Source organism: Helianthus annuus, chromosome 12 (genome assembly GCF_002127325.2).
Source record: "Helianthus annuus cultivar XRQ/B chromosome 12, HanXRQr2.0-SUNRISE, whole genome shotgun sequence".
Lineage (NCBI taxonomy): Eukaryota > Viridiplantae > Streptophyta > Magnoliopsida > Asterales > Asteraceae > Helianthus > Helianthus annuus.
Window position 1 is genome coordinate 98,179,661 of NC_035444.2, and position 26,672 is coordinate 98,206,332.

General features: G+C 36.9%; 2 protein-coding genes across 2 annotated transcripts; both read left to right on the forward strand.

The window, feature by feature from the left end:
• The first annotated feature begins 266 nt into the window (after positions 1–266).
• Positions 267–14,663, forward strand: LOC118485098. Its single transcript, XM_035981342.1, has 8 exons — positions 267–1,553; positions 1,641–2,322; positions 7,480–7,547; positions 10,330–10,843; positions 10,901–11,278; positions 11,364–11,614; positions 11,661–13,008; positions 13,111–14,663. Exons 1-8 carry the CDS (start codon positions 267–269, stop codon positions 14,661–14,663), a joined length of 6,081 nt encoding a protein of 2,026 aa, XP_035837235.1.
• Positions 14,664–18,254: 3,591 nt separating this feature from the next.
• LOC110895832 (WUSCHEL-related homeobox 1) lies at positions 18,255–23,320 on the forward strand. The gene is made up of 4 exons (XM_022143197.2): positions 18,255–18,540; positions 18,855–19,205; positions 19,340–19,383; positions 22,769–23,320. The coding sequence occupies exons 1-4, from the start codon at positions 18,348–18,350 to the stop codon at positions 23,222–23,224; spliced, it is 1,044 nt and encodes a 347-aa protein (XP_021998889.1). The 5' UTR covers positions 18,255–18,347; the 3' UTR covers positions 23,225–23,320.
• Positions 23,321–26,672: the final 3,352 nt, after the last annotated feature.

Consider the following 26,672-nt stretch of genomic DNA (forward strand, 5'->3'; position numbering starts at 1 on the left):
TGGTAATCTGATCGAACAGCTGATCGATCGAACTGCATTGTTGTTAAAAGGAAGTTTGAAGTTTACTAGATTCCTATTCGATCGAACAGCTGATCGATCGAACAGCATTTGTCTAATCGATCGGCTAAGCTACTCGATCGAACACACTACTCGATCGAACACACTACTCGATCGACTACCCTGTTCGATCCAAGTGTTAGTGTTAAGCGTTTTTAAGAAGTCAAAATTTTTCTAAGTGTTTGTCTGATTTTACAGGAACATTCAAAATGGATGACATATTCACAAACCCTTTTAGTGATATGTATGGTTTCACTGTAAGCTCAGGAGGATCAGGAAATCCAGAAAATGATGATTCTACATCAAACAATACCAACACAAATCAAATCAAAGAGAAAAGGAAGGAAGCATGGGAATCAGAAAGCGCGTTTGGAACTTTTAATCGTCCTCCAAAGTTAATGGCTATTGAAGATTATACAAGATGGGCAATAAAATTTGAAGAATGGTTGATGGCGTTTGCTTTCCCCAGCTGGAAAAGCATGAAAAGTGGGTATGCTGCGGGTAAAAACAATGGTGAAGTATTGAGAAGTAATGAAGAGATTGATCTATTCGTTGCTGAACAGAAATGTGTAGCACTACTATTTCAATCTGTCAGGGAAGATATTATTTCACTAATCAGCTACACCAACGCCAAAGATTTGTGGGATAAACTGGGAAAGAAATGTCTGGGAAGTAAAGAAATCTTAAAGAACAAAACTAAACTACTAAAAAAGGAGTTTGATATGTTCAGTTGTTTCAAAAATGAGTCAGTCTGCAAAATGATCGAACGTTTTGGTCATCTTAAGTTGGAACTTGCACGTCATGATATCAAATATCCTGATGAGGAGATAGTTGATAAACTGTTCGATTCTTTACCAGATGAAATGGACTGGAGGTACTATGCTTTGATGTTGAAAAACACCATTCCTCCAGAAGAACTAAAACCAGATGTAGTGATTGAACGACTGGAAAGCCATGAGCTAGAATTAAAGAAAACGTACAAAGTCAATCATTCATATCAACAAAATCCAGAACTATACTATCCCAAAAGTTTGATGCCCAAAGCCTCATCACCTAAAACTGCATTTTCTGCCGAAAACATATCTCCAGCTCCTAAAGAAAATCAAAGCAACTCAAACAAAGAAAGTCACAGTGGATATCATAGTGGGTCTACTTCTATTCCTACTGCCTCGACAAATCGTTCTGATTCAAAGTTCTCATGTAATATTGCTGTTGATCTGAAGAATGCACAAAACTTTGATGAAGAATCTGTGAAGCAACAGATGGTGTTTCTAGCATCTGTGCTAGAATCATATGAGGGGCTGATTGCTGGAAAGATTGGGAATACTAATCTGACAAAAGAAGACTATGATCAGATAGATCCCGAAGAGATGGAGTTAATTGATATCCAATGGGCAATGGCGAGTGCAGTGCGACGTGCACAACGCTTTATGGAGATAACAGGAAGAAAAACAATCGGTGGTCCTTCAACAAAGCTGGGATTTGATAAATCAAAGGTGAAGTGTTTCAAGTGCAAACAGAAAGGCCACTTCAAACGAGAATGCCGAAATGCATATGTTGAAGAATCTGAAAATCCATTCAAGGATGACTACTACAAGAAAGCTATCTATCATCAGAATAAGTCCGAACCGCCAAGAATAAAGCAATCTGAAGACAACAAAGGAAAATCTAGAGCCTTGGCAGTGATTTACGATGATGAAGGATATGATTGGAGTAAGGAAGTATTACCTGAAGATGATGCTATTGGTTATGCTTTTATGGCGAGTCATAATGAACCAATTCAATGGAAGGATAATCGTACAGAACAACAAAAGTACGAATATCGAAAAATGGTTGCTGAAGCAAAGATCATCCGACTCTCAGGTGTTTATGAGGAAGCAACACGTGCAAACCGATGGGATCCAGATAGAGAGTGTTATTTGGATGAATATGGTAACATTGCTGTTGACTACAAGAAGATAGACATTGAAGCCATTATCCAAGAATACAAAGAAGAGGATGAGTACTGGCAACACAAATGGTGGGGTACACCAACATCGAAAATGATCGAGGAAGAAAGAGAGAAAGAAAGAAGAGAAAAGGAGAAGATAGAAGAACCTGTGAAAATTGACACCGGGTTGATCAACACTGCACAGGAGATGACAGCTGAAAACTTGAGAGAAATGGCTGATAAAGTGCTTGCTGTCAAAGCACTTGAGGTAGATTCTACTCCTAATTCTGAGTCAAAGAAACAGGTCAGTCAAACTAAGTCATCAACTGTGTCAGGTAACAAAAACAATTGCAATACTGATTGCAAAAGTTGTAATAAACAATGCAACTTTTGTACAACAGTCACATACCTCAATGGGGAGAAAATCAAGAATCTGACAAATAATGTTAGAAAACTTGAAAGTCAAATTCTTGATTGTGACAAAGAGTCAAAAGAATCAGCTGAACAAATAAAAGAATTAAAAACTGAAAACCTGAAAATTAAAGCTGATCATGACAAAATTCTTCTTGAAAGCAGAAATGTTGTTGAAAAATTTGAAAAATTGAAAAATGTCGTTAAAGAGAGTGATGATAGAAATGGAAAAACAACTAAGGAAAATGAGCATTTAAGAGCTGTTTTGATAATAAAAGAGGAAACAATCAACAAACAACTGGATGAGATAGCAAAATTAAAACTGAAGGTTCAAGAAAGTGAAATTGAAAATGAAAGAATCCAGTTAAAATTAAACAGCTATAGCTCAGCTAGCTTTGTTTTGCAGCACATAGTTCCTAAACCCATAGGGAAAAACAAAGCTGGTGAGGATGTGTTTTCGGATGGAAAAGGTGTAGGGTTTCACAGAGTTCCACCGCCAATCTTAGACAACTACACGAAAAAGCAGTCTAGTTTGGTGGAAATTGAAGAAGAAAATGATGTTACATTCCCTGAGAATATTGATGTCACGTTCACGTCTTCCAATGACGAGGGTGTCCAAAATGATGTGGTGAAAAGTGTGGTGGATAATGTGCTTAAACCAGATTGTGACACTTCTGAGGAGGATGGTTGTTTTCTAGACAAATACATTCCGAAACAGAAATCCAAAAGCAACTTACATGATGAATCTGATCTTGTCATGTACAAGATGTCAGGATCGGATAAGTTGTTTTCGGATTCTGAGTTTCCATTAGAGAATGTGAATCTGAACAAATTGGCCAAAGTTTTTAAATTGATTGAAGTCGAGTTGTCAACAGTAAACACTCGAAAGGTCGAAAAGATTCATAACAGGAAAACTGCCTATCCATCACGTGGTTATAACACTAACAACAGAAATTGGTCAGGTGGTTATCAGGGGGGTAAATCATATCAGAAAAGATTTGATCAAAATAAAAGGTATGTCAAAAAGAAAACATTTGTGAACAGCTCAAATTCACTTGCTGAGGAAGAACAGAAAATTTTTTCAAAATCTAACAAAGAATTTTTTGAGAAGAAAGCTTCACAAATTCAGTCTGAAGGCACAAGTCAAGTAGTTGATACTCGTACTTGCTTCAAATGTAATCAAATGGGTCATATTGCACGAAAGTGTACTGTTGTAAAACCTAAGACTGAAATTGTGAAGGTTCAACAAAGAAAAGATGACAAAAAGGGAAAAGCACCGATGTATGTTGAGAAGAAAGTGGTTCAAACTAACAACTTGAAAGAAAAATCTAAACACGTGAAGAAGTTGGTACCTAAACAAGATAAATTTTATAAGTGGGGTGCTGAAACTCAACAAGTGTGGAAACCAAAGGTTGTAACAAAAATTGAGAAGAAGGTCTCAATTCCTGAGGTGAAAAATGCTGAAGAATCAATGACAATTGATTATGATGCAAATTTTCCACCTCTTAATTCAAAGAATTTCAAAATTCAAGTTGCAAAAGTCACGGTTGTCCCTAAGGCTGATAAAGCCTGGGTGGACTCCATGTTTGACTAAACAATTTGAATTGCCGGAGCTTCCTGGATTGCGAAGCATGAATCGGCATCTTTCTTGAAAGTTGTTTAAATGATGATTTGTTATGTGCAGGATCTTCCAAAACTTGTATCCAGGTGGATAATGGATAGTGGAGCTTCAAGGCATATGACAGGGAAGACCGCATTGCTGTATGATGTGAATGACATTAATGGTGGCTATGTGGGTTTTACGGGTAATCAAGGAGGCAGGATCATAGGTGAAGGAACATTATCAAATGGTATTATCACGTTTGAGAGAGTTAACTACATCGCTGAGCTGGAGAACAACCTGCTGAGTATCTCCCAGATTTGTGACAGGATGTATACTACCTATTTCACCGACAAAGAATGTTTAATCTTGAAACCGGGATTTGTGATACCTGAAGAGTGGATCATCATGAGGGCACCAAGAGTCAACGATCTGTACGTGTTGGACATGAGCGTTGCTACTACAACCACGGGTCAGGCTCATTGTTTTGTGTCCAGAGCAACGGAAAAGGAGTCAAGGTTATGGCACAGAAAGATGGGGCATATTCACCTAAGGAAAATGAATCACTTAGTGCATAACGATTTGGTCACCGGAGTAAATATTAAAGGTTTTCATCTGGAAGGGGAGTGCATAAGCTGTGTCAGAGGTAAACAGAAGAAAAAGTCACACCCTACAAAACAAGTCAATTCAGTTTCGAGACCTTTGGAAAGACTTCACATGGATTTGTTCGGTCCAGTGAATGTTAAAAGTATAACAGGAGATTCTTACTGTTTGGTCGTGACTGATGACTACTCCAGATTTTCGTGGGTCATGTTCTTGAAAACAAAAGACGAAACCTTTGATAGTTTGGTGGTTTTGTTTAAGAAAATTGAGAATCTGTACCAGAGACCGATTTGTAGAATTCGAAGTGACAATGGTACTGAGTTCAAAAACAGTAAGATGGAGGAATACTGTGATGAAAGAGGTATACTGCATGAGTTTAGTGCTCCATACACTCCTCAGCAAAATGGAGTTGCAGAACGCAAGAACCGGACGCTAATCGAGACAGCCAGAACAATGCTTGCAGATTCCAAGTTACCAATCAAGTTCTGGGCTGAAGCTGTTTCTGCTGCATGCTATACTCTCAACAGAGTTCTTACTGTGAAGAAGTTCAACAAGACGTGTTTTGAGCTGATTAATAAACGCAAACCAAATCTGAAGTATCTAGAGCCGTTTGGGTCACCATGCACAGTTATAGAGCCTAATGGGAAGTTTGGTACAAAGAGCTTTGAAGGAATCTTTGTTGGTTACTCAGGTCCTACACGGCGTGTCTTTGTTCCAAGTGAAAAGCGTATTATTGAAGCAGCAAATGTTGAATGTCAGGGTTATACTATGCCACCTCAAAATCCTGGTGATTCATGGCGTTATAACTATGATAGACTTTGGGGATCGTTTGACATGAGAAAAGAATCTGAAGAGGAAGAAGATTTCTTTGATAAGCTGGATGTTTTTCGAGAATATGAATCATCGCTCAGATTTCCAGCAGAATATACGAAAAGATCTAGTGAAACATCAAATGACAATGAAGCAGGTCCTAGCAATACTGGTGATCATGAGGATGAAGTTGCTCCTGGTAATCAGTCAGTGGTAAATGATAATCAAGAAGCTGAAAATATGCCAGTGTTTGATGATAGTGATTCAGACCTTGAGGGGGAGCAAATCCAGGTATTAAGTCAAACAAACCAAGTTAGTGAGCAGGATGCTGAACAGAATGTTACAAATCTAGAAGGAAATGTAGATGTTCCAGACGAAGTGATGCCTCGAACTCTTTCGTATCATCCAGAGGAACAGATTATAGGAGATTTGCAATCAGGAGTTCGCACCAGACGTCAACTTGATCAGGGCCTTTCAAGTTTTTATTCTTCAGTAAAGTCTTTACAAGATGAATTCTCACTGTGTTGTTTTATTTCGCAGATAGAACCTCGCACATACAAAGAGGCACTTACTGAGGATTCCTGGGTCAACGCGATGCAGGAAGAATTGAATCAATTTGAAAAGTTGAAAGTTTGGAAGCTGGTGGATCTACCTGAAGGTCATCGGAAAATAAATACCAAATGGGTGTTTAAGTGTAAGAGGGACGACAGAGGAGTAGTAGTCAGAAACAAAGCTCGGCTCGTCGTTCAAGGTTTCAGTCAACAGGAGGGAATTGATTTTACAGAGGTATACGCTCCTGTAGCAAGACTCGAAGCCATCAGGATCTTTCTAGCATTTGCATCATGGAAGAATTTCAAAGTGTATCAGCTTGATGTAAAGTCGGCCTTTCTATATGGCAAAGTGAAAGAGGAAGTATATGTGGGACAGCCGCCGGGGTTTGTCGATCCACATCACTCAAACAAAGTGTATCTTTTGGATAAAGCTTTATATGGCTTACACCAGGCCCCGAGAGCCTGGTATGAGACTTTGTCTCAGCACTTGCTAGCCAATAACTTCATCCGGGGAACAATTGATGCTACTCTTTTCACAAAGATTGTTGATGGTCACTTGCTGATAGTTCAGATTTATGTGGATGACATAATTTTCGGGTCAACCAACGAAAACTTGTGCAAAGATTTTGAGCAAGTGATGAAGCAGAAATTCGAAATGTCGTCAATGGGGGAAATGAAATTCTTTTTAGGATTACAAGTTGATCAGCTTCCTGAAGGAATTTTCATACACCAGACAAAGTACGTCCATGATATTCTAGAGAAATTCGGAATGTCAGACTCTTCATCTGCTGCAACCCCACTAGCAACAAATCATGGGATTCACCCAGATCTCACCGGAGACAGGGCAGACGAACGACTATATCGATCCATGATTGGTTCCTTGATGTATCTAACTGCTTCTCGGCCCGACATTATGTACCCAACATGCCTCGCAGCAAGATTTCAATCTAACCCTAGAGCATCGCACTTAATCATTGTGAAAAGGATACTACGCTACCTGAAAGGAACTCCATCATTGGGGTTATGGTATCCTAGAAAAGGCGATTTCACACTCGAGGGGTATTCCGACTCGGATTTCGGATGCTGCAAACAAAATGCGAAATCAACAACTGCAGGATGCCAGTTCTTTGGACCTCGCTTGGTCACCTGGCAGTGCAAGAAACAAACATCTGTTGCGCTATCCACATGTGAAGCAGAATACGTATCTGCAAGCAGCTGCTGTTCTCAAATCCTGTGGATACAGCAACAAATGCGCGATTACGGTTTGCAGTTTCTTAACACTCCTATTTTTGTTGATAACGAGGCTGCAATTAACATAACTAAAAATCCGGTACATCACGCTAAAACAAAACATATAGAAATTCGTCATCACTTTATTCGCGACTGCTTCGAGAAAAAGTTGATACGAATTGAGAAAATCCACACTGATGAGCAAAAAGCTGATCTGCATACCAAAGCTTTTGACAGAAATCGTTTTAAATATCTTTTAAAACTAAATGGTATGATGCTCTTTTCAGTGGTTGATGGAATTGTTAGCGTTGATGCAGAAACCACTGTGGATGATGATGATAAACAATCTGCAATGGTTTGTCGTCTTTTTACATGTTTTGGTCTTTAGGGGGAGATAGAAATATTTGTAAATATTGTAAATATATCGTTTTAGAAAAGACAAAAACAGTAAAAATTCAAAAAGCCAAAAACATGATAAAATTTTCAAAATACCAAAAACATTGAAAAAGCAAAAATGAGTTTTGTTGATAAAAGAGGAAATGATAGTACATCAGTGGACTATCACAGCATGCTAAAGAAATGTAATGTCAAATGTGATAAACGGTCTCACAAATGATGTGACGATAGGTTTTCGTACATTTAGTAGATTTATTCAGGATATAAACATAAAATTTCAAACTTGCAAAATTTGTGGGGAACACTACTTGGATATATAGGTAACCCCTGAAATCTCGTTTGAAAGATCTCGTATTCTGATATACTAGGTGTTAATACTCTATGATGTCTGGGGTATTATTCCGGGACTTCTGCTGAACGGTAGTTCTGACCTAGTCCCTGGATAATGCTTTGCAGTAAATGCTTGAAACATAGCATTCTAGCCCTCAGTGATTAGACAATAAAATTGATAATCATCTGTTGTAGCTAAAAAGATCCTCTAAAGGGGACACACTGCTAAGTCGAAGCTGATATCTCTCTGCTGAACGGAAGTTCTGACCTGAGATCCCTCAGTTCTCGCATTTAACCCCTAAATTATGTACAGACATCATTATAGTAATTCTTGCCTGTAAGACTGAATATTGAGATTCTGGATACGGGAGTATATTCGAGAGGTGGGACACATGATTTGAGCTAAGTTCCTAAAACATCTAAAATCGTATCCTGAATAGATTGAAAATTGTGTGAAAATTTAAGAGGACAACTATATCGTCAATCGAGGTGAATCGTTTAGAACTTAAAACGATTAAAAGCTTAACGGTGCTAGTGATTTGTCTCATGAACTGATATGATCCTCTTACACAAACTCACAAAGAGGTTTGTAAATAAGATTTACTTTCATTCCTGTTAATATTTCAGTTTTATTTTGATCTATTTCATGCATTGAAAATACGAAAATATATTTTACATTTCTACTTTATTTTTGACAAACCAAGGTAGAAAGCGTATCATCAGATTCACAGTCTGATGCAAATGCAGAAAGTTGATCCTGTACTGGAAAGGCGAGTTGGGAGCTAATCAAAAACAGAGAGTTTTGAAATATCAAAATACAAGTTCATTAATTTGTAACTTGTAAATTTTCAAGAAAAATCTTTGAAAATAATCAGTGTGTTTTGCTTCAGGTCAACCAAGGTCATTAAGTTGAACTTGGTAGACGAATTAAGTTTCTAGGGTCATTAATTTGGACCTAGATGCTTAAATGGATTTCTCATTCACTGATAAAATATGAAAAGGTTCAAAATCAGAAAAAGGGTCAAAAGTTATTCGAGTAAAGAGGTCATGATCTTTGGTTCGAACAGACTAGCCGATCGGCTAGGCTAGCCGATCGGTTAGGCCAACCGATCAAGTCATACCTATAAATAGGCAGTCAAGGCTTCTAGAAAACCTTTTTCATTTCCGTTCGAACAGACTGCTACTCGATTCATTGTTCTTGAAGATTCTTGTTTCTTTTTCATCTCAAATTTGTGTTGTTGGCTCACTCATCATCACAAATGGTAAAGGTATGTCATTCAATCTTTGAATCAGTGATTTCATTCATGTTCTTAACTGTTTGATGTTCTTCATTGAGTCGATTAGAAAAATCAAGATTAGGAAAGATTAAGATAGAGTTAGATGATTCTGAGAATAGGGTTTTGATCGGAATTGCATGATCTACAAGATTACCGGTTTAATTTTTGCAAAATCTTAATTAATCTTGATAGATCTAAGATTGAAAGTGACGTCAGTCGGAACTTTAGATGAAGATTTGAACAGGTTTTAGGTTGTTTTTAGAGAAAATGAAAACAGAGTTTTGATGTCGATATCAGGAAGAATAATAATCTGTGTTCAATTTTGAGATATCTGTTAGTTTGTTCTTCATGATTATTTGAATGTTCTTCATGATGAAGATGTTGCTAGCCGATCGGCTAGACCAGCCGAACGAACAGCATCATGTTTTCATTTATGAATAATGTTTAAATCTTTTGTTTTTCTGCCTTGAAATGTGTGCCATGAAATATTTTGTCATTGTTTAAAGTGTTAGAATGTATCTGATGTATGTTGTTTTTGTTTAGTCATTTGCTAGCCGATCGGTTAGTCTAGCCGATCGAACAGCAAATGCTAGCCGATCGGTTAGTCTAGCCGATCGAACAGCAAATGCTAGCCGATCGAACAGCATTCTGCTAGTCGATCGAACAGCATTGCATTATCTCATATATGCATGACTATCTTGGTTAATCTTTCAAGTAGTAAAATGCTAGTCGTTCGAACAGTATTCTGCTAGCCGATCGAACAGTATTTTACTAGCCGATCGAACAGTATTTTACTAGCCGATCGAACAGTATTTTACTAGCCGATCGAACAGCTTTATGCTAGTCGATCGAACAGCATTTTGCTAACCGTTCGAACAGCATTGTTTGATGACCTTAGATATCTTGCATAGTCTTTTGCTAATCGATCGAACAGTATTTTGCTAGCCGATCGAGTAGACCACTCGATCGATCAGACCAGCCGATCGAACAGCAAAGGTTCTTTCAACACATCATTCCTATTCGATCGAACAGCAAATACTATTCGATCGAACAAGCCATTCGATTCACTGTTCTATCACTCTAAATGTTTCAAGTGTTTCAAGTCTCTATATCTAATGTTTAAATTTTTCACAGGGACGAGGAAAAGACACTAACAAAGGACACAATGTTCCAAGTGCAATTGATGAGGTCTCTACAAAAGGAACAGAAGCAGAAAAAATGGCTGAGTGCTTAAGAAAAAGCAGAATTGCTAAGGCATTGTCTGATACAACAATAGTTTATGAATCTCATGTTAGAAGATTCTGGGACACTGCAAGGTTTGAAGAAAAGGATAATAAAATTCATGCAGTAGTCAAGAAGAAAGATGAAAACAACAAGGATATTGATGTTGAAGTAGTGTTTGGAGTAGAGGACATAAGAAGGGTTCTTGATTTACAAGATTCTGACAATGATCCAACGATCATGTCAGAACGTCTTGCTAAAGGGCTATGGTGTAGATTGGGATTTTCTTCACACATCAACGGAAAAATGTTCAAAAGGAGTTTCTCGAGTCAATACAGATACTTAATGCATTGCTTAGTGCATTCCCTATCTCACAGAAAGGGAGCCTATGATGAGGTGTCTAACTACATAATGAACATTGTTGTAAGTATTGTGCTGAACAGGAAATACAATATTTCACAAGTGATTTTTGAATTTTTAAAAGAAAATTGCTTAGCTGGGAGAGACAAATACATTATGTACCCAAGATTCATTATGATGATCTTGGATGACAAAGTTAAGGATTTGCCAAAGAATAATGATGATATTATGGCAATGGCTGAAGTGAATAAGACTGCTATTCAGAGAATCACAAAGGAGAAGGATGCTAAAACAAAAGAGTTGATTTGTGCATTAAAGGATGAATCATACGTAGCACCTGAAAATGATAAATGGAGACATGATAATAGTGATTCAGACAATGAAGACAATAAGATGAGTGAAATGATTGAAAAGAAAACCAGATGGTGGTGTATCAAAGATGGAAAGAGAAAGAGAACACCAAAGTCGACCCCTGTGGTTGTAATTAAAGAAACAGCAAAGGGTACAGTGATAGGGGGAGCTATATGATTCTTAGAGTTTGTTATGAAAATTGTTACTAATTTTGCTTTGAATAATTGTTTTTGCAGGGTCTTCTGAAGAACCTCAAAGAAAGCTAATTGATGAACCTGTCATAGAACCGAGGGAGGTGATTGATAAAGGTGTTGGTTTAAAAGAGACTTTGGAAAGCTATTTTAAAAAGCATGAAGAGGATGAACAAGCACAAGCTCAAAAGAAAGTTGGTCAAGAGGAGGAAGCTCAAAAGAACTCCAGTAATGAAGATTCAGAAGAAACTTTATCTGAATCTGAACTGGTCAAAGAGACAGTGGGAAAAGGAAAGGTACATCTGAAGAAAAGACCTTTAAAGAAAAGAAAGAATTCTGAAGATGAAGATTCACCGTACAATCCTGAGGATTCCCAGAAAAACAAAAAAAAGAAAAGCTACTCGCAGTGGTGATATTCCAAGAGTGGTTAGAGCAAGGAAACAGAATGCTAAATCACAAAAAGAGAAGGAAGGGAAGAAGAAACAGGACTCTGCTGAAACTAGTCCTGTGGTTGAAATACCAAAAGAAGTTCCTTTAACAGAAATTCCAATTGAAACACAAACTTCTTATGATGATTATGTGGAGATCACCGGAGTTAAATCTGCTAAACAAACATCTGATCGTCATGATATTCCAGAATCATCACAACGAAAGACAGATTATTTCAACTTAGATTTTGATAGCCTTGGTGGTGCTACTGGAGATTTCTTTAAAGACATACCAGATAGTGAAGGAGACCTATTTCATGATCAAAAGATGAAAGAATTGGAAGAAAAAGTCAAAGCCTTGGAAAAGGAAAAGGAAGAAAACGAAGCTGTGCAAATAAAGTTGAAGGAAATGATTGATGAATTGGAGAAACGGCACGAAGACGTAATGGATGCAGTGCTTACAAAAGATGAGAAATTGAATGAAATGAAGGAAGATATAAAAGATAATGCAGAAGTTATTAGCGCACTTACTGATGAAATTGCTGCATTGAACGCCAAAGTCAAAGATTTGCAGAATATCAATCAGACTTTGAATCAACTCTTAAATGAGATGAATGAAGCTTCGACAAATGAAATGAAGGCAATAAAGCTAGAGATGGAAGCTATGAGAGCAGATAAGGTGATGAAAGATAAGCAACTAGAAATGCTTACGGCTGTGATTGAAGCACATCTGAAGGTGAACATCCACGAGGCTTTTGATCAAGTTGACATTATCAAGGCAAATGAAAGAAGGAAAGAAAGAGAAAGACAGCTTGCTGAAGAAGCTAACCTGAAAAATAAAGGCATAGCAGAAGAAGTTGAAGTTGTTGGATCTTCACAAAATCAACTTGAGGTAGGTGGATCATCTTCTCAACCAGAAATTGAAATGGTGGATGCTCAAAATGTTACAGCAAATGATGAAGAAATGGTGGAAGCAGAAAATGAAGCAGTTCATGAACCAGAGTTTATTATGGTTGGTGAATCTGTAGAGCCTATTATTCCGGAGAATATTTTGAGAGACGTTCAAATCATACAAAGAAAGAAAAAGGCTAAAGAAGTATTACTACTGGAGTACTCTACCGACAAGTTTGTATTAGTTGGAAAAGCCTATAGAGTGCCCTATAGTGAAGAAGAATCTGCCAAGCTGTTAAGATTTTATGAATTAAAGGATCAAGGGAAGATAGCTAGAGGAGAAGTGGAAGAAGAATCTGAAGAATCTGATAGTGATTTTTGGGAGGAAGAAGATGAAGATGATGATAAAGATGATAAAGCAGACGATAAATCTGATGATGATGATAAGCCTGATGATGATGATGATGATCAAGGCACATCGGGTTTGCTAATCAATGATCCATCTGTTCAAGATAAAGTAAATGAACTCATGAATGATGAAGTGAATGAACAGAATGATGATGCAGAGTGTGAAGGGTCATCTTCTGGAAACCAATCCGGTGAACAGGTACATCAACTCACATCTACTTTTATTTCTCTTTCTGAACATCATCAAGGAGAAGTAGATATTATCAGAACAAGAGCTGAAATGCTTGAGGAGTTGGGGTTAGAAGATGGGAAGTTTAAATTTGATATCGAAGATGAAATCCCAGAGTCTCCGATTAAAAACTTTGAACCACAATTTCCACTTGAAGCAGAATTTTATGATAATGTGACCATAGAGACTGATTCAGATTCGGAAGAAGAAAGAATAGATTTTCACTATGAAGGTGAAGACATGGCATTTCCTACATTCACAGAGTTATTTGAAGACATGAATGCAGAATTATTGAAGAGAAAAATTGAAGAAAGAGTTGCATCTGCTGATATGCCTGAACCAGTTCCAAGAGAAATTTCTGCTGAAGAGAGAAAGAAATGGTTCAGATCAATGCCAAAGGAAAGAAAGCCTCTTAGAGCCCTACAGTATTTTACTCATGATAAAGACTTATCTTGGGGTGATATTCTTTCTTGGGGGTATCTGGAAGACTTGAATGTTTATGCAATTCGAAGAGAGCAAGGTGTTCAATACTTCAGGTGTATTTATGATCTTGCTACCTTACCTTGGTGGGACGTAGATGAATTGGTGGTTACAAAGAATATTAAACAATTCTACTACGGTCCTGAAGTAAAACAGAGAGACCAGAAGCTGTGGAATTACATCAAGTATCAAGCAACGATCAATTATCCAGATTGGAAACCACAGTTTCCTAAGAGAATTGTGAAGTATACAGCTAAAGGTGAGAAGGACGTTACTCTTGATGTCAAACCGCCAAAGTGTTTGAAGAGCATGCCTTTAAGGGCTATTGAGCAGGATTTCTATGATTTATTTCAAGCATGGCTCTATAATCCTTCTACTGCTGAAGCTGTGATCTCTTTGTACGATAAAGACACTGGTGAAGCTAGGAAAATTTGTATTCTAGACCCGATGTGGCTGGTAAATTGCTCAAAGAAAGACATAGATTGCTTGTTTGTCCACAAGATAATCTATGACAAGAAAGACAAAGCCATTGCTCAGCAGTACCAGAGTGTAGTTGATGTCTGTTTTGCTAAAGAAATCAACTCTGGTAAGAACTGGAAAACTTCATGGAGAGAAATAGAGGTTGATGAGTTTCTAAAGGTGTACAAGAGAAGTTTAAGATCCAAGGAAATTCAGAGAAAAGCTGTTGAAAGAGGAAGACGAAATCTTGGATTTGTACCTCCTACTGATCAGACACCCATAGAGTCTGAAGAGAACAAGATCCCTAAGTGGGACAGAAAAAGAGATGGAGATCCAGTGTACAGAAATTGGTGGATAACAGAAGGAAGACATAAGAGAAGACAAATGTTAGCTGAACGAGAAGAGAAGAGAAAACAAAAGGCACGAGATAGAAGACGCAACAGGAAGTAATCAAGACTTTGCTGGAAGGGACTACAGCTTCATCCGAGGGGGAGTCTGTTAGTACATAAACGTCTGTAGCTTCCGTCAGCTTAAAGTCTTTATTTTGTTAAAGTTGTATAGTTTAATGTATAAGGCGTCAGAATACAGGGTTTGTTTTGTAAAAGTGCTGCTTTGTAAGCCGATCGGCTGGCCTAGCCGATCGAACAGCCTAACCGATCGAACAGCTGTTCGATCGGGTGGCCCAACCGATCGGTTAGCCTAACCGATCGGACAGCACTTAGCTTATTCTGACTTGCCTATAAATAGAAGTTCTGTCAGCTCATTTAGGACTTTTGAATCTGTCTGTAACCTAGAGAGCTGAAGTCTGTGATCAACTGGAACTTGTATCTTGTCATATATTTCAATTGAATTGCAGACTGTTGAACATGGAAATCATATGTCTTTCTGTATCTGTATATGATTTGCTGGATTCCGCACAGCAATCATAGTGTGACATTCATTAACAGGAAGATCCCGATCAACCAGGGACCAACAGACCAGCCTGCACATAGTTCACCGCCGACCTCCATCGTTATCTCCGGTGTCCATCTCCGACCAACCTGCACATCACCTTCGTTCATATTTCATCGTTAACCTTCTTCATCGGAGTCTGGCGGCTGAAATTTTCTAAAGGAATTTAGGGTTTTGATCGTACAAGAAGCAAACGACATTTGAGAGTGAGAGGTTAATTTCTGCATTTGATTTGGTGGAGAGTGACTGTGGTGGTGATGGTGGAGGGTGGAGGAGGGTGATGGTAGGTGGAGGTTGAAGATGAAGTGTGGTGGTGGGGTTTTATAAATAAAAATAAAGAAGATGCCCGGATAGTCCCTGTGGTTTGGCCTTTTAAGGAACGGGTATTTTTGTCATTTCACACCCTCTTAACAGAGAAAACAAACTGAAGTTAGACCCAAGGACTATCCGGGAACAAAAAATGAAAACTTGGGGATTATTCAGGTAATAATAGAAAGTTGAGGACTATAGGTGAAAAAAGGCGAAACCACAGGGACTATCCTGGCATTTTTCTCTGACCCAAATTTAAAAGGTTTAAGTTTTGAACTAAAATGGTAAAAGTTGTTAAACCTCAGGGACCAAAATGAGAGTTTACTCTATTATATATAAAATACATGACACATGTTACATGTTTGAGTGGTCTGAATGGTAGTTATAATACATAAGTAAAGTTTAATACATAGTAAGTTTTAAATAAATAACCGTAAAAATCGTATAACAAACGTTAGTGCTGGTAGCAAAAGTAATTTTATAACAAAAGTTATAAACAAATAATAAGCAATTTTATAGAACTTTATCCGTAATTTCTTAAATATTTGAAATATATTAAATTTAATAATTTAAATTAAATAATAATTATAGACAAAATGGTATAGAATAATAACAAGTGTCTATTTATTGGTTTCTTTATTATATACTGTAGACTATAGATTAGATTTGTTTAACCCATATATGTCATAAGTTTTTCTTAAATTAAATCGAGCAAATTCCTTTGTAAAAATCCACCAAGTCGAGCCATTAAATTCATCACGACATAGCTTTCTGTAAACAGGGTGACGTCGCCAAGTTATAAGAAAATAAAATAAATATATATAAATAATATTACAGCTTATGTTTATCCAAAGTTCAAAGCCTTTGTAGTCAACCTGGTCAATCACTAATTTTTCCAACAACAGACATTACTGAATGTATACCTAGGGTATTCACTTTTACTATATTTAGGGTATTTACACTTCACTTTCGTAAGTGATCTAGGTGCAGACTCAAGGTCCTTTTTTCTATTATTTTTAAGTTGTAATCAAATTAATCAATATCTTTTTGTATTATTACAATATTTATTGCTTATGGTTCCAAACTGTTTACAACTTAATTAATTGAAAATATAAACAAATATTTAAAAACTTAAAATATATTTTCTACTTTATTTAAACTTATAATTTAACTGTTTACAATAACAGTTGAATGTTCATACTTAATATATGATATTTTTTAATTTATTTAAAACTCAAGAAACTGTTTGGTAATCAACAAATAGAACTATCTCATCTACGTCCCTATTTCGACCCGGTTCAAAAAAAAAAAAAGCTTAATTTAAGTTGTGTTATGTCTTATACTTAATGTGTATTTCAAGAAGCTAAAAAAAATTAAACTTGTCAAGCAGGTGAAAATTAAGCTAGGACATGTACTAATATACTAGAGTAAACTGCCATTTTGGTCCCTGTGGTTTGGCCAGTTTTGCCACTTTAGTTCAAATCTCAAACTTTTTACATCTGAGTCCCCGTGGTTTGCATTTTGTTGCAATTTTAGTCCAAATTTCAAAAACCCCCTATTTTGACTGTTGAAAGCTGCTTATTTTGTCCTTTAGTGCAGGGGTATTTTGGTCATTTATGTTTTATTTAAAGTAATTCATTTAATAAAAAACCCCAAAATATAAAAACCCCCCATATCATTATCATCTCAACCTCAACCCACTGATCATCATCATCTTCAACCTCATCATCTTCAACCTCATTATCTTCAACCACCACCACCCCCTCTCGTCGCCAAGCACCACCACCTGCCACCACCCTCTCGCACCCCCTGCAACCACCGCCCAACTACCCACCCCCACCCTCATCATCTACAACCTCATCATCTTCCTTCCCTAAACTGCTTCTCTCTCCTAACTCTCTCTCTCCAACACTTCTCTCTCTGACTTCAAAACCTAAAATCAACAACAAAAAAACCCTTTCTCTCCTCACTCTCTTTCCATCGCCTAAAATCAACAACAAATCCATCTCAAAACAATCTGAAAAACCCTAAACCAAGAAACAGAAAAATCAACAACAAAAAAACCCTTTCAAAACCTAAAATTAACAACAAAAAAACCCGATTTACAAATAAATGAATCCAAATTCGTTAAAATCAAGAAACAGAAAACTAATTTGATAACTGAAACCTTAACCTTGATTCTTAAATCATCATCTTTCTGCACCTGAATTGATACAAATCGCATCAAATCCATCTCAAAACAATCTGATTCAGCAGAGGAGAAAGAAGAAAAGGAGGGTGGGGTGGGGTGGGGTGGGTAGTTGGGCATGCAAAATGACCAAAATGCCCCTTCAGAAAAGGACAAAAAACCAGGTTGCATCAGTGAAAAAATTGAGTTTTTGAATTTTGGACTAAAATGGCAACAAAAGTGAAACCACAGGGACCCGGATGTAAAAAGTTTGAGATTTGGACTAAAATGGCAAAACTGGCCAAACCACAGGGACCAAAATCGCAGTTTACTCAATATACTAACATAATTGCAATAATAATGTTTAAAAAACTAAACTTTAACAATAATAAAAAAAAAGAAGAGGATGCTTACACATAAGCCTAAAATTGACAGAAAAATTCCATTATAACCTGAAGAAATAATATTCCATTACATAACGTTTTATTTTGTCATGACATCTTGGGGATGAAAAAAAAAATAAGAAAAAAAAATCACATGTCGTATTGAACGCTTTTGACATCATTAAATAATCGAGAAAGAAAGAGAGAGAGAGGGTACATTCTCTATATCTATCACTCTCATCGGCATCCCTTTTGCCCCCGAATAATTTCACCACACCAAACACCCCCTTTCCTTTCCTTTCCTTTCCTGCACATTTTTGGACAATGTGGATGATGGGTTACAATGAACCTCATGAAGATCACATGAACATCAACATGGTCGAATCTTACACCACCAATGGCACCCGGAAGTTACGACCGCTTGTTCCCAGACCACCTCCGCCCACCTGCGCCGCCACCTCCTCCTCCTCCTACAACCGCTTTCATGAACATCTTCTCCCCATAAATCACCATCTTGGTATTTTCTTTATTTAAACTTATAATAATAATAATATTGTAAGCATAAGCAACTTATGTCGCATGCAGGGGCGGAACTAGGTGAAGCCCAGGGTGGGCGTGTGCACCATTTGAAAAAAAATAATGTATTTTTCAGGCAAAAAACCTGACCGCACCCCTGAAAATATGCTTGAACCACTCATCCGCACCACAGCAAATAATTTCTGGGTCCGCCACTGGTCGCATGCACCTCTATAACTAATTTAATAACAAGTACATTTAGTAAAAACAACAGGGAGGAGTGTTTTTTTTTTAACTTTTAATGTACTGTGGCAGCTGCTGAACAAAATAAAAGAGAATTTAATTCACAACAAATGGTGGTTGTGAGCTCACGGTGGAACCCTACGCCGGAGCAGCTGCAAACCCTAGAGGAGTTATACCGTCGAGGGACACGAACACCGTCCGCTGAAGAGATCCAACACATCACCGCTCAGCTCCGCCGCTATGGGAAGATCGAAGGGAAGAATGTTTTCTACTGGTTTCAGAATCACAAGGCAAGAGAACGCCAGAAACGACGTCGTCAGCTCGATAATCCTGCAAAAGAGCTGCTTCATCAACCTCCTTTCCAGCTTACCACAGATATTAACATACTTAATCTTGATCAATCTATACAACGCAAGGATTCAGGTATATTTTATGATAAAGTTTGCATTTTAACAATTAAATATTAGACAACAACAACATATATGAAAAGTAGTTTTTGTTTTTAAGCAAAATGATGAATGGGGTTGGTGTCATTTGGAATATGTGTTTTGTTGCAGAGGTTGAAGAGACTAGAAACTGGGCAATACCTACATTATCAGAGGTCTGCTTACCTTACCTTATCTTTCTTTTCATTTTTGTTATTTATCTATTCTTATGTTCATATTAACTTCCCATTTTAAAATAACTCTAAGAAACTTTCAATTACTTTTATAATTTACAAATCATAGTATACATCAAAGACTTGTGACAGCTCGAACTTAGTATGAGATTTGACATATGATATCCTTGAAGAAACACACACAATGTGAAATCACAGGTTTTTATTTGTAATATTTTTTTTTTTGTTAAAATCACGATTAAAAAAAAAACTTTTTTACCATTTTGTTGTGGGGTTAACTTTAGAGTTTAGTTTTTTGCATTTAGCCTTAGTGGGGGTTTAAGGTTCTTTTTTTTTTTTTTTTTTTTTTTGGGGGGGGGGGGTTGGATGGTTTAGGTTTTTGAGTGGTACAGTAAGTTTATTTTGTTTGTATTCACATTGATTCTCGTGGTTTTACAATAAGAGTGGTTCTCGTATGAAATCTACCCTATATATACACAGAGTGTGCGCGTCTCCGTAATATCTAAGGAATTTAATCTATGATTTTGCATGCTAAAAACACATTTAAGTCCATTTTTAAGGTTTTAATCAACCTATCATTTGGTACAAAAGAAAACAAAATGTAAACTTCATTTTATATGTTATTATGAACTTTAATAATATAATGTTGATAAATGAAAAAAGTTGACAACAAAGAGAAAAAATGTGTGACCACATAATTATTTAACCAGAAGCCTGAAATAAATTGATATAAATTTTGTGTAAATTTTTTTTTTTCCTTAAATGATAAACTAGGGTTCACAAACTTGGAGTAGACAGTCAATATATATAGATTCGGAGCGGGCCACTAGGTTATTCCTCTTCCCTGGTCTTAATTTGTCTTACCTATCGTTATTTCAACAATGAAGGTTGGGTGGGCCCCTGCCTTTTAATTCTGTTTTATTATTAAAAAATATATTTTGAACATCATCACTTATGAAGTCTTTTTTTTTTCTAAAAAAATACAATAGCCTACATCTGCATTTCACATCCAGAATAAATTGAGCAGTATAGTACTTTAATTTAAAATTCATTAACTGTTAAGACACTAATTTTTTTAGTATTTAAAAAGAAGTTTACAAAGATTAGATCAGTATTATATTTCTAAAATATTATGACGTTTAAAAATTTATCTATTTTTACCATTTCAGTGCTTTTATAATCCTTTATAGAATTTTAAATTATTTTATTATCTTTTGAGAATTATAGCTTATAAAACATTATAACTTGACAGACATGATGTAATGTTTTTATAAACTTCTATATGTCTGTTCTGCATGTAATACAGCTAATTTATATATTAAATAAATAAATATGCTTATATTAATAAAAAATGTAGATTGTCATTATTAACTTTATAAAAGAATGCAAAGAGTTAAGTCCTCATTGTTATAGAGACCCTACTTATGCTAGCTCTAGTTATAAGTCCTCATTGATATAATATCCTTTAACTAAATATAAGTAACAAAATAGGTTCTTTATTTCATAACAAAGATTTATAATTCATAATTAAATCAAGGGTGGAGATACAATAGAAAGTTTATTTGGCTAGAAAGGCTAGGAAGTGATCTTGACCATCCATTAAGTTAATCAAGAGCTAAGATTAAATCAGGTAAATTGAAAGGAAGAAAAGAGGCGCGTGAGTTTGTTCAAGGGCATTCTAGTCAATCCAAGCCAATAGTTTCTCTCTCCTCCAATTCCCCCCCATTTTTTAAACGTTAATAACTCTTTCATACGACATTATTTTTTTATAAAAATGGCACCAAAAAAACGAGCGTTTTTTTATCTTTAAAACGAGTATACTATTGCTATATTTAAAAAAAAAAAATTAAAAGCTAGTTGCGTAAAACGCAATAGAAAAACCATCAGTTACGTAAAACGCAATGAAAAAAAAACCTAAAAAATGACATTTTTCTAAAACGTAATGCACAAAAAACACAAACAAATGACTTATTTGTAAAACACAATGGTCAGAAAACACACAGAAATGTCTTATTTGTAAAACGCAATGGCCAGAAAACACATAAAAATGTGTTTTACCTAAAACGCAATGCACCAAAAACACAAAGAAATGTCTTATATGTAAAACGCAATGGCTATAAAACACTTAAAAATGACTCATTCTAAAACGCAATGGACTGAAAACACCTAAAAATGTGTTTTACCTAAAACGCAATGACTAAAAACACTTAAAAATGTGTTTTTTTCTAAAACGCAATAGCCAGAAACCACATAAAACTCTCTTATTTCTAAAACGCAATGGACACATAAAACTGTCCCTCACTGTGAACTGTCTGGATTCTCTAAAAATTACTGTCTTCGAAATGAGCCAATTTCTGTAAAATTAATTTTTCTGATGCGTTTTTAGTACAGCAATTTAATCAAAATTTTTTTTTTCTGAGCCCCCTAGCCAGGGGCTCTGCCCCTTGGACCCCGCCAGGGGCTGCCGCCCTTGGGACCCCGCTACCAGGGGCTGCCGCCCCCGGACCCCCGTAAAGATCGTAAAATGCAATGACTGAATCAAAAACCCATATCGTGCAAATGAAATTAAAGAATTTCTTACATGGATCGAAGCCGATATCTTCATCAATTGACGAAATTTGAATGATAGAAACACTTATTAACGCTCGAATCGAACGAATTGAGTGATTATCTCCAAAATCATAGGAAAAAACGAGATTTTTTTAATGAAATTAAACTGGGTTTTCTTCAAAAAAAGTTGAAGAACACGTTGATCGGGTTTGGAATCATTGATTGGTGATGAAAATCGCACTATAATGTAGTGATTATTGAGATAGAAAGTGAAGAAATAGTTGAAGATGGTGGGTTTTGAAAATGCTGGGTTTTGAAGTTACTGGGTTTTGAAAAAGGAAGAAGAAGGAGTTGGATTGACTAAAATACACTTTCTTTTTATTTTAAAATTTGTCACATGTCATAATCATATGGCTTCCTATCCTTCCTAGCGAAAATTAACTTTCTATTTCTATTTGATCTTTTCCCTTAAATCAAATATTTTAACATTCAACTTAAGTTAATAAAAAACCGAATTGAACTAATCAAATTGTGTAACATTCGGAACTAATGACAAGAATGAGTGTGTAAGGTAATAATGTGTATATGATTGATGGAGTGAAGTGAAAAATAAGAAAAAAAAGTGTAGAAGTAAAAAAGGTTTTGTTGTTTCTTTTTTTCTTGGAAAATGCATTTCGCTCCTTCCTTTCTGTCGGCTAGCTTCCCCTCTCTCTCTCTCTCTCTCTCACTAGGGTTTTCTCCATCATTTTCATGTATATGTTTATGTTTATGTATGTGTGAATAATAATAAGTTTTTATATTTTTTTGAAATGACCAGAAGAGCATGCTAAGAGAAAGAACAAAAAAAGCAGCAGCAGATGAGGGTTGGAGACCAGCTGAGCAACAACAAGAAGAAGAAGAAGGAGAGGAGGGAAATGATCAGCTGCTGCTGTTACACCGTAGGAGAAAGAGCATCCCTGCAAGGAATGCCACGTGGAGCCACATGATGCAATGCTTGTCTTCTTCTTCTCCCACCAACCACATAACCCTTGTTAATAATAATAATAATTCCAATACTACTACTACGACTACAGTTACCACTTCCAAAACGACGCCATCCCTTGTGGTTTCATCTCACCATGATGACGTGGACTCTTATGAAACCCTAGAGCTGTTTCCGGTAAACAGAACCGTCGACCACGGCAGAGAACAGCCGGAGAAATGTTTCCTTCAGACGAGTGACGTCACCCTCAACCCTCGACAGTTCATCGAGTTTCTACCCTTGAAAAACTAGTCAAATTGTATGTCTTGTCAACTTATTGTACGTTTGGCCCTTGTGCTTTTCATGCTTTTTTTTCTCTGGTCACGTAACTTATATATTTTCTTTTAATTGGTACCACCACCTTAAACAACTAGACAATGATGATCGTAACAATGTCGAAGCTTGAAAACTTCCATTAGAGGGTCGGAAGTCACCGGATATTAAAGTATATATCTAAGTTTTTTCTTTTTATAAAATCGAAGGGTCAGATACGTATATACTTAAAAAAATCTATACGAAGCGTACGTACATAACACTACTGAGCGAAAAGTTCGAGGGGTCGGGCGCCCCACAGGTCCTTTCAATGCTTCGCCCCTGGATCGTAACTAAACATCTTAAATTAATTATGTGTTTTGAACTCAGAGAGGTGTGTTTTCAATAGACTTTTTTAAAAACACACTTTTCACTCTCTAAAAAGCCTAATTAACCTTTAGTTAAAACTGAGACCTTTTTAAGTGTTATAAGCTATAGCAGTAAGCTAACAAGTCCTTTAGCTACACATCGGAAGCATCCCAAATGCAACTCAGCTTCAACTTGGTAATGTATAAAATGATTAGCATTGTTATTTCGGAATATTGGGAATGACAAATGAATACGAAAATGGTTTTCGTGACGAGATTTCACATCTATGTGCAAGCGTTTTGGTTTTCTTTAAAAGCAATGATAAGGCCTTGTATTTCAAAGAAACTAATGGGATCATAGCAGGATACGTAATCCTGTTTAGGAGAATAGTTTATGATAAGGACCACAAATTTATGAGGAAAGTGAAGATCCAAAAACTAGACCGAACACAGGTTCAATTACAATCATATCTTTGAAAGCCTAAAAACAAGAGAAACCTTCACAAGCAACAGACCATTAAGCTTGCCGCAGAGGTGGAGGGCCACTCTGTGACCAACCTCCGGCGTGAGGATAAGTATATGTTTAGAAGGAAAGTAGAGTGAGAGTAAGGATGATATTTCAGAAAATCGTACGTGAAAATGTACTTTGAAGAGGTTATTTTAGAAAATCGTACATGAAAATCGTTAGGACTTAACAGATTTTGGTGTTTCTGAATCCTAAGCTTCCGGAGAGAAATCGGGCGATTTATCCTCTTTTCGCAGGCAAGTTTGTGTTTTACACCCAAGTGTGTAATTTCGCAAACTACCATGTTCCTTTTACAGGATTCTTGATTAAAGTTCTTCGGTTTTTTCGAGTGCACCAGTAGGTCCACCCGGAGGATCGAGTCAAACCTCTTCCCTGTTTTCCGACGAACCCGAGAGTGCGGAATCCAAACGGGTAAGTTAAACCAAGTTAGAAGACGTAATACACAAACACGATTCAACGATTAACACTCCATGTATTAATACGTATCAGTTACAAAACAGTGTTTACAAGAACTCTCTATAAACTCTCAGTGTGTGTGTGTGTTTTCTCTTGTCTTTCTGTGTTCTCTCTTGTGTCTAATGTTTGCCTTCTGTCTGCTGTGTATTTATAGCATACAGGTCGACGAAAGACCTGCAGCACGAAGCACTCCCACGAAAAACCTGAGACCACGAAGAACTTGGTTCTTCGCCACTATGTCTGATCAACGAAGAAGGTCCTTCGTCACAAGGTTCTTCGCCACATGTGTGATCAGTTCTTCGTCACATGTATGATCAGTTCTTCATCACATGTGTGATCAGTTCTTCGTCACAATCAAGAGTTCTTCGTGGAGGTGCTGCAATATGCAGACAACCAGACAGCAAACAGCAAACAAATACTAGACAAACAGTTAACATGCATACTGCACCCACGCAGTTGCATTTACATCATGGTACGTTACAAAGTAAACAATGCACCAGGTCAAGATAGGAGGACATCTTGACCTCGGCCTTCACTTCGTAATCGAGTCGAACCGGAACGAGCCGTATCCACACATAATATGCATCAACAAACTCCCCCTTGGATGCTGCTCGTGGAGGTTCGTCTTCCATGTTGTAGGATCTTTCAAAGTCTTCAAGTATCACATATAGGAAGTGTATCAACAAACTCCCCCTTTGATTATGCTCGTACATCTGTTGATCTTTGATACTTTAGATCCTTGTGGCATTAATGAGTGGTCAGCGGTAACTCGATCATCTTGATCATTTGAGTGCATCCATGTGGTGTTTTCATTCCGAAGCTTGTTATCTAACACGTTCTCTTCACCTATAGCTGATTCGGATATCGCATCTGCACATACAAGAAAGCTAAACACGTAATGAGAACAACCGCTTGGAATACTGTAACACCCCGTGTTTTCGAATGTCAAAGTCAAAGTCCAAGTCAACTTTGACTTTCTTTGACTATAATTAGTCTATTTTATGTTTTATTGTATTATGTGGAGTAAGTGTTGTAATCAAGAAAGAATCGAACTAATCGAATGTTTTATTGACGCGAACCGACTTACGACTGTTAATAGTAGGAAGTGACAATGCGATAAAGTTAATCAATCAGTAATCAAGTTAGTCGAATCATCAATCGAACTCGAATCTCGAACTATGCGAATTTGGTGTTATATTACTTGTGTGTGTGCCTTATGTGTTCCTTGTGCGTGCTTACTTTATGTTTTGTGTGGTATTCAATCGAGTCAATTGAAACTCAAATCGAAACTCGAATCTCAACTCAAATGCAATCGGAATCGAATTATGACAAATGGTAAAGTAGGGATAGGGTGAAATATAGATGATTGTATGTTAGATATAGTAGTTGGGATTAAAAGTAATTTGAATAGGAAACTCTATCGTATTCGTATCGTCTTCAATCAAAATCGAAATATCAAAAATCGTCGCACCGAACACTCGAACCAGGCTGTTGATCGATCAGGCTGTCGGCCGATCGAACAGCCCAGCCGATCGGACAGACTGTCCGATCGAGCTGGCTGTCCGATCGGGATGCCTGGCCGATCGGCCAGCCTTTCCTCTTTTGGAGCCTATAAATAGGGCTGTCATTGTCATTCTTTCCACTTTTGGAAACTCTCTGACCGACCAGCTCGTGCTCCTCACCTTTTCTCAGATTTCTTCCAATTCCGGTAAGTTCTCATCCTAAATCTTGTACTTCTCTGATCAAAACATGCTCCTACACCTTTCTATCTTTCAAATCTTGATTTCTAACCGTGAAATCACCAAGATCTAAGCATTCTAGGATGATGTCATCATAGTGTTCTTCAAGAACATCATGTTTTGGCCTCAATCCACCATGAATAGCTCGGATCTAACCGATTTCCATATAAACACGCTAAGATCTATTACAGATCTGAACATTTACATGGTGTGAAGGATTGAAAGAAGGATTTCCAACTTTCTTTCAACTCTTTTACACTCGATACATTCAAACCGGTAGAACCGGAACCTGAGTCAACTCACCAAAACATTCTAGTGGATGAGTGGTTCAAGATTCGGATTCTATCTACGAGGTTCAC

Excerpts from the sequence above, each read along its gene's own strand:
- LOC110895832 (XM_022143197.2), top strand. The coding sequence starts at position 18,348 with ATGTGGATGATGGGTTACAATGAACCTCATGAAGATCACATGAACATC. Across the intron at positions 18,541-18,854 it reads CCCCATAAATCACCATCTTG|CTGCTGAACAAAATAAAAGA; the intron begins GTATTTTCTTTA and ends GTACTGTGGCAG. Across the intron at positions 19,206-19,339 it reads TATACAACGCAAGGATTCAG|AGGTTGAAGAGACTAGAAAC; the intron begins GTATATTTTATG and ends GTTTTGTTGCAG.
- LOC118485098 (XM_035981342.1), top strand. The coding sequence starts at position 267 with ATGGATGACATATTCACAAACCCTTTTAGTGATATGTATGGTTTCACT. Across the intron at positions 11,279-11,363 it reads AATTAAAGAAACAGCAAAGG|GGTCTTCTGAAGAACCTCAA; the intron begins GTACAGTGATAG and ends TTGTTTTTGCAG. Across the intron at positions 11,615-11,660 it reads AGACAGTGGGAAAAGGAAAG|ATGAAGATTCACCGTACAAT; the intron begins GTACATCTGAAG and ends AGAATTCTGAAG.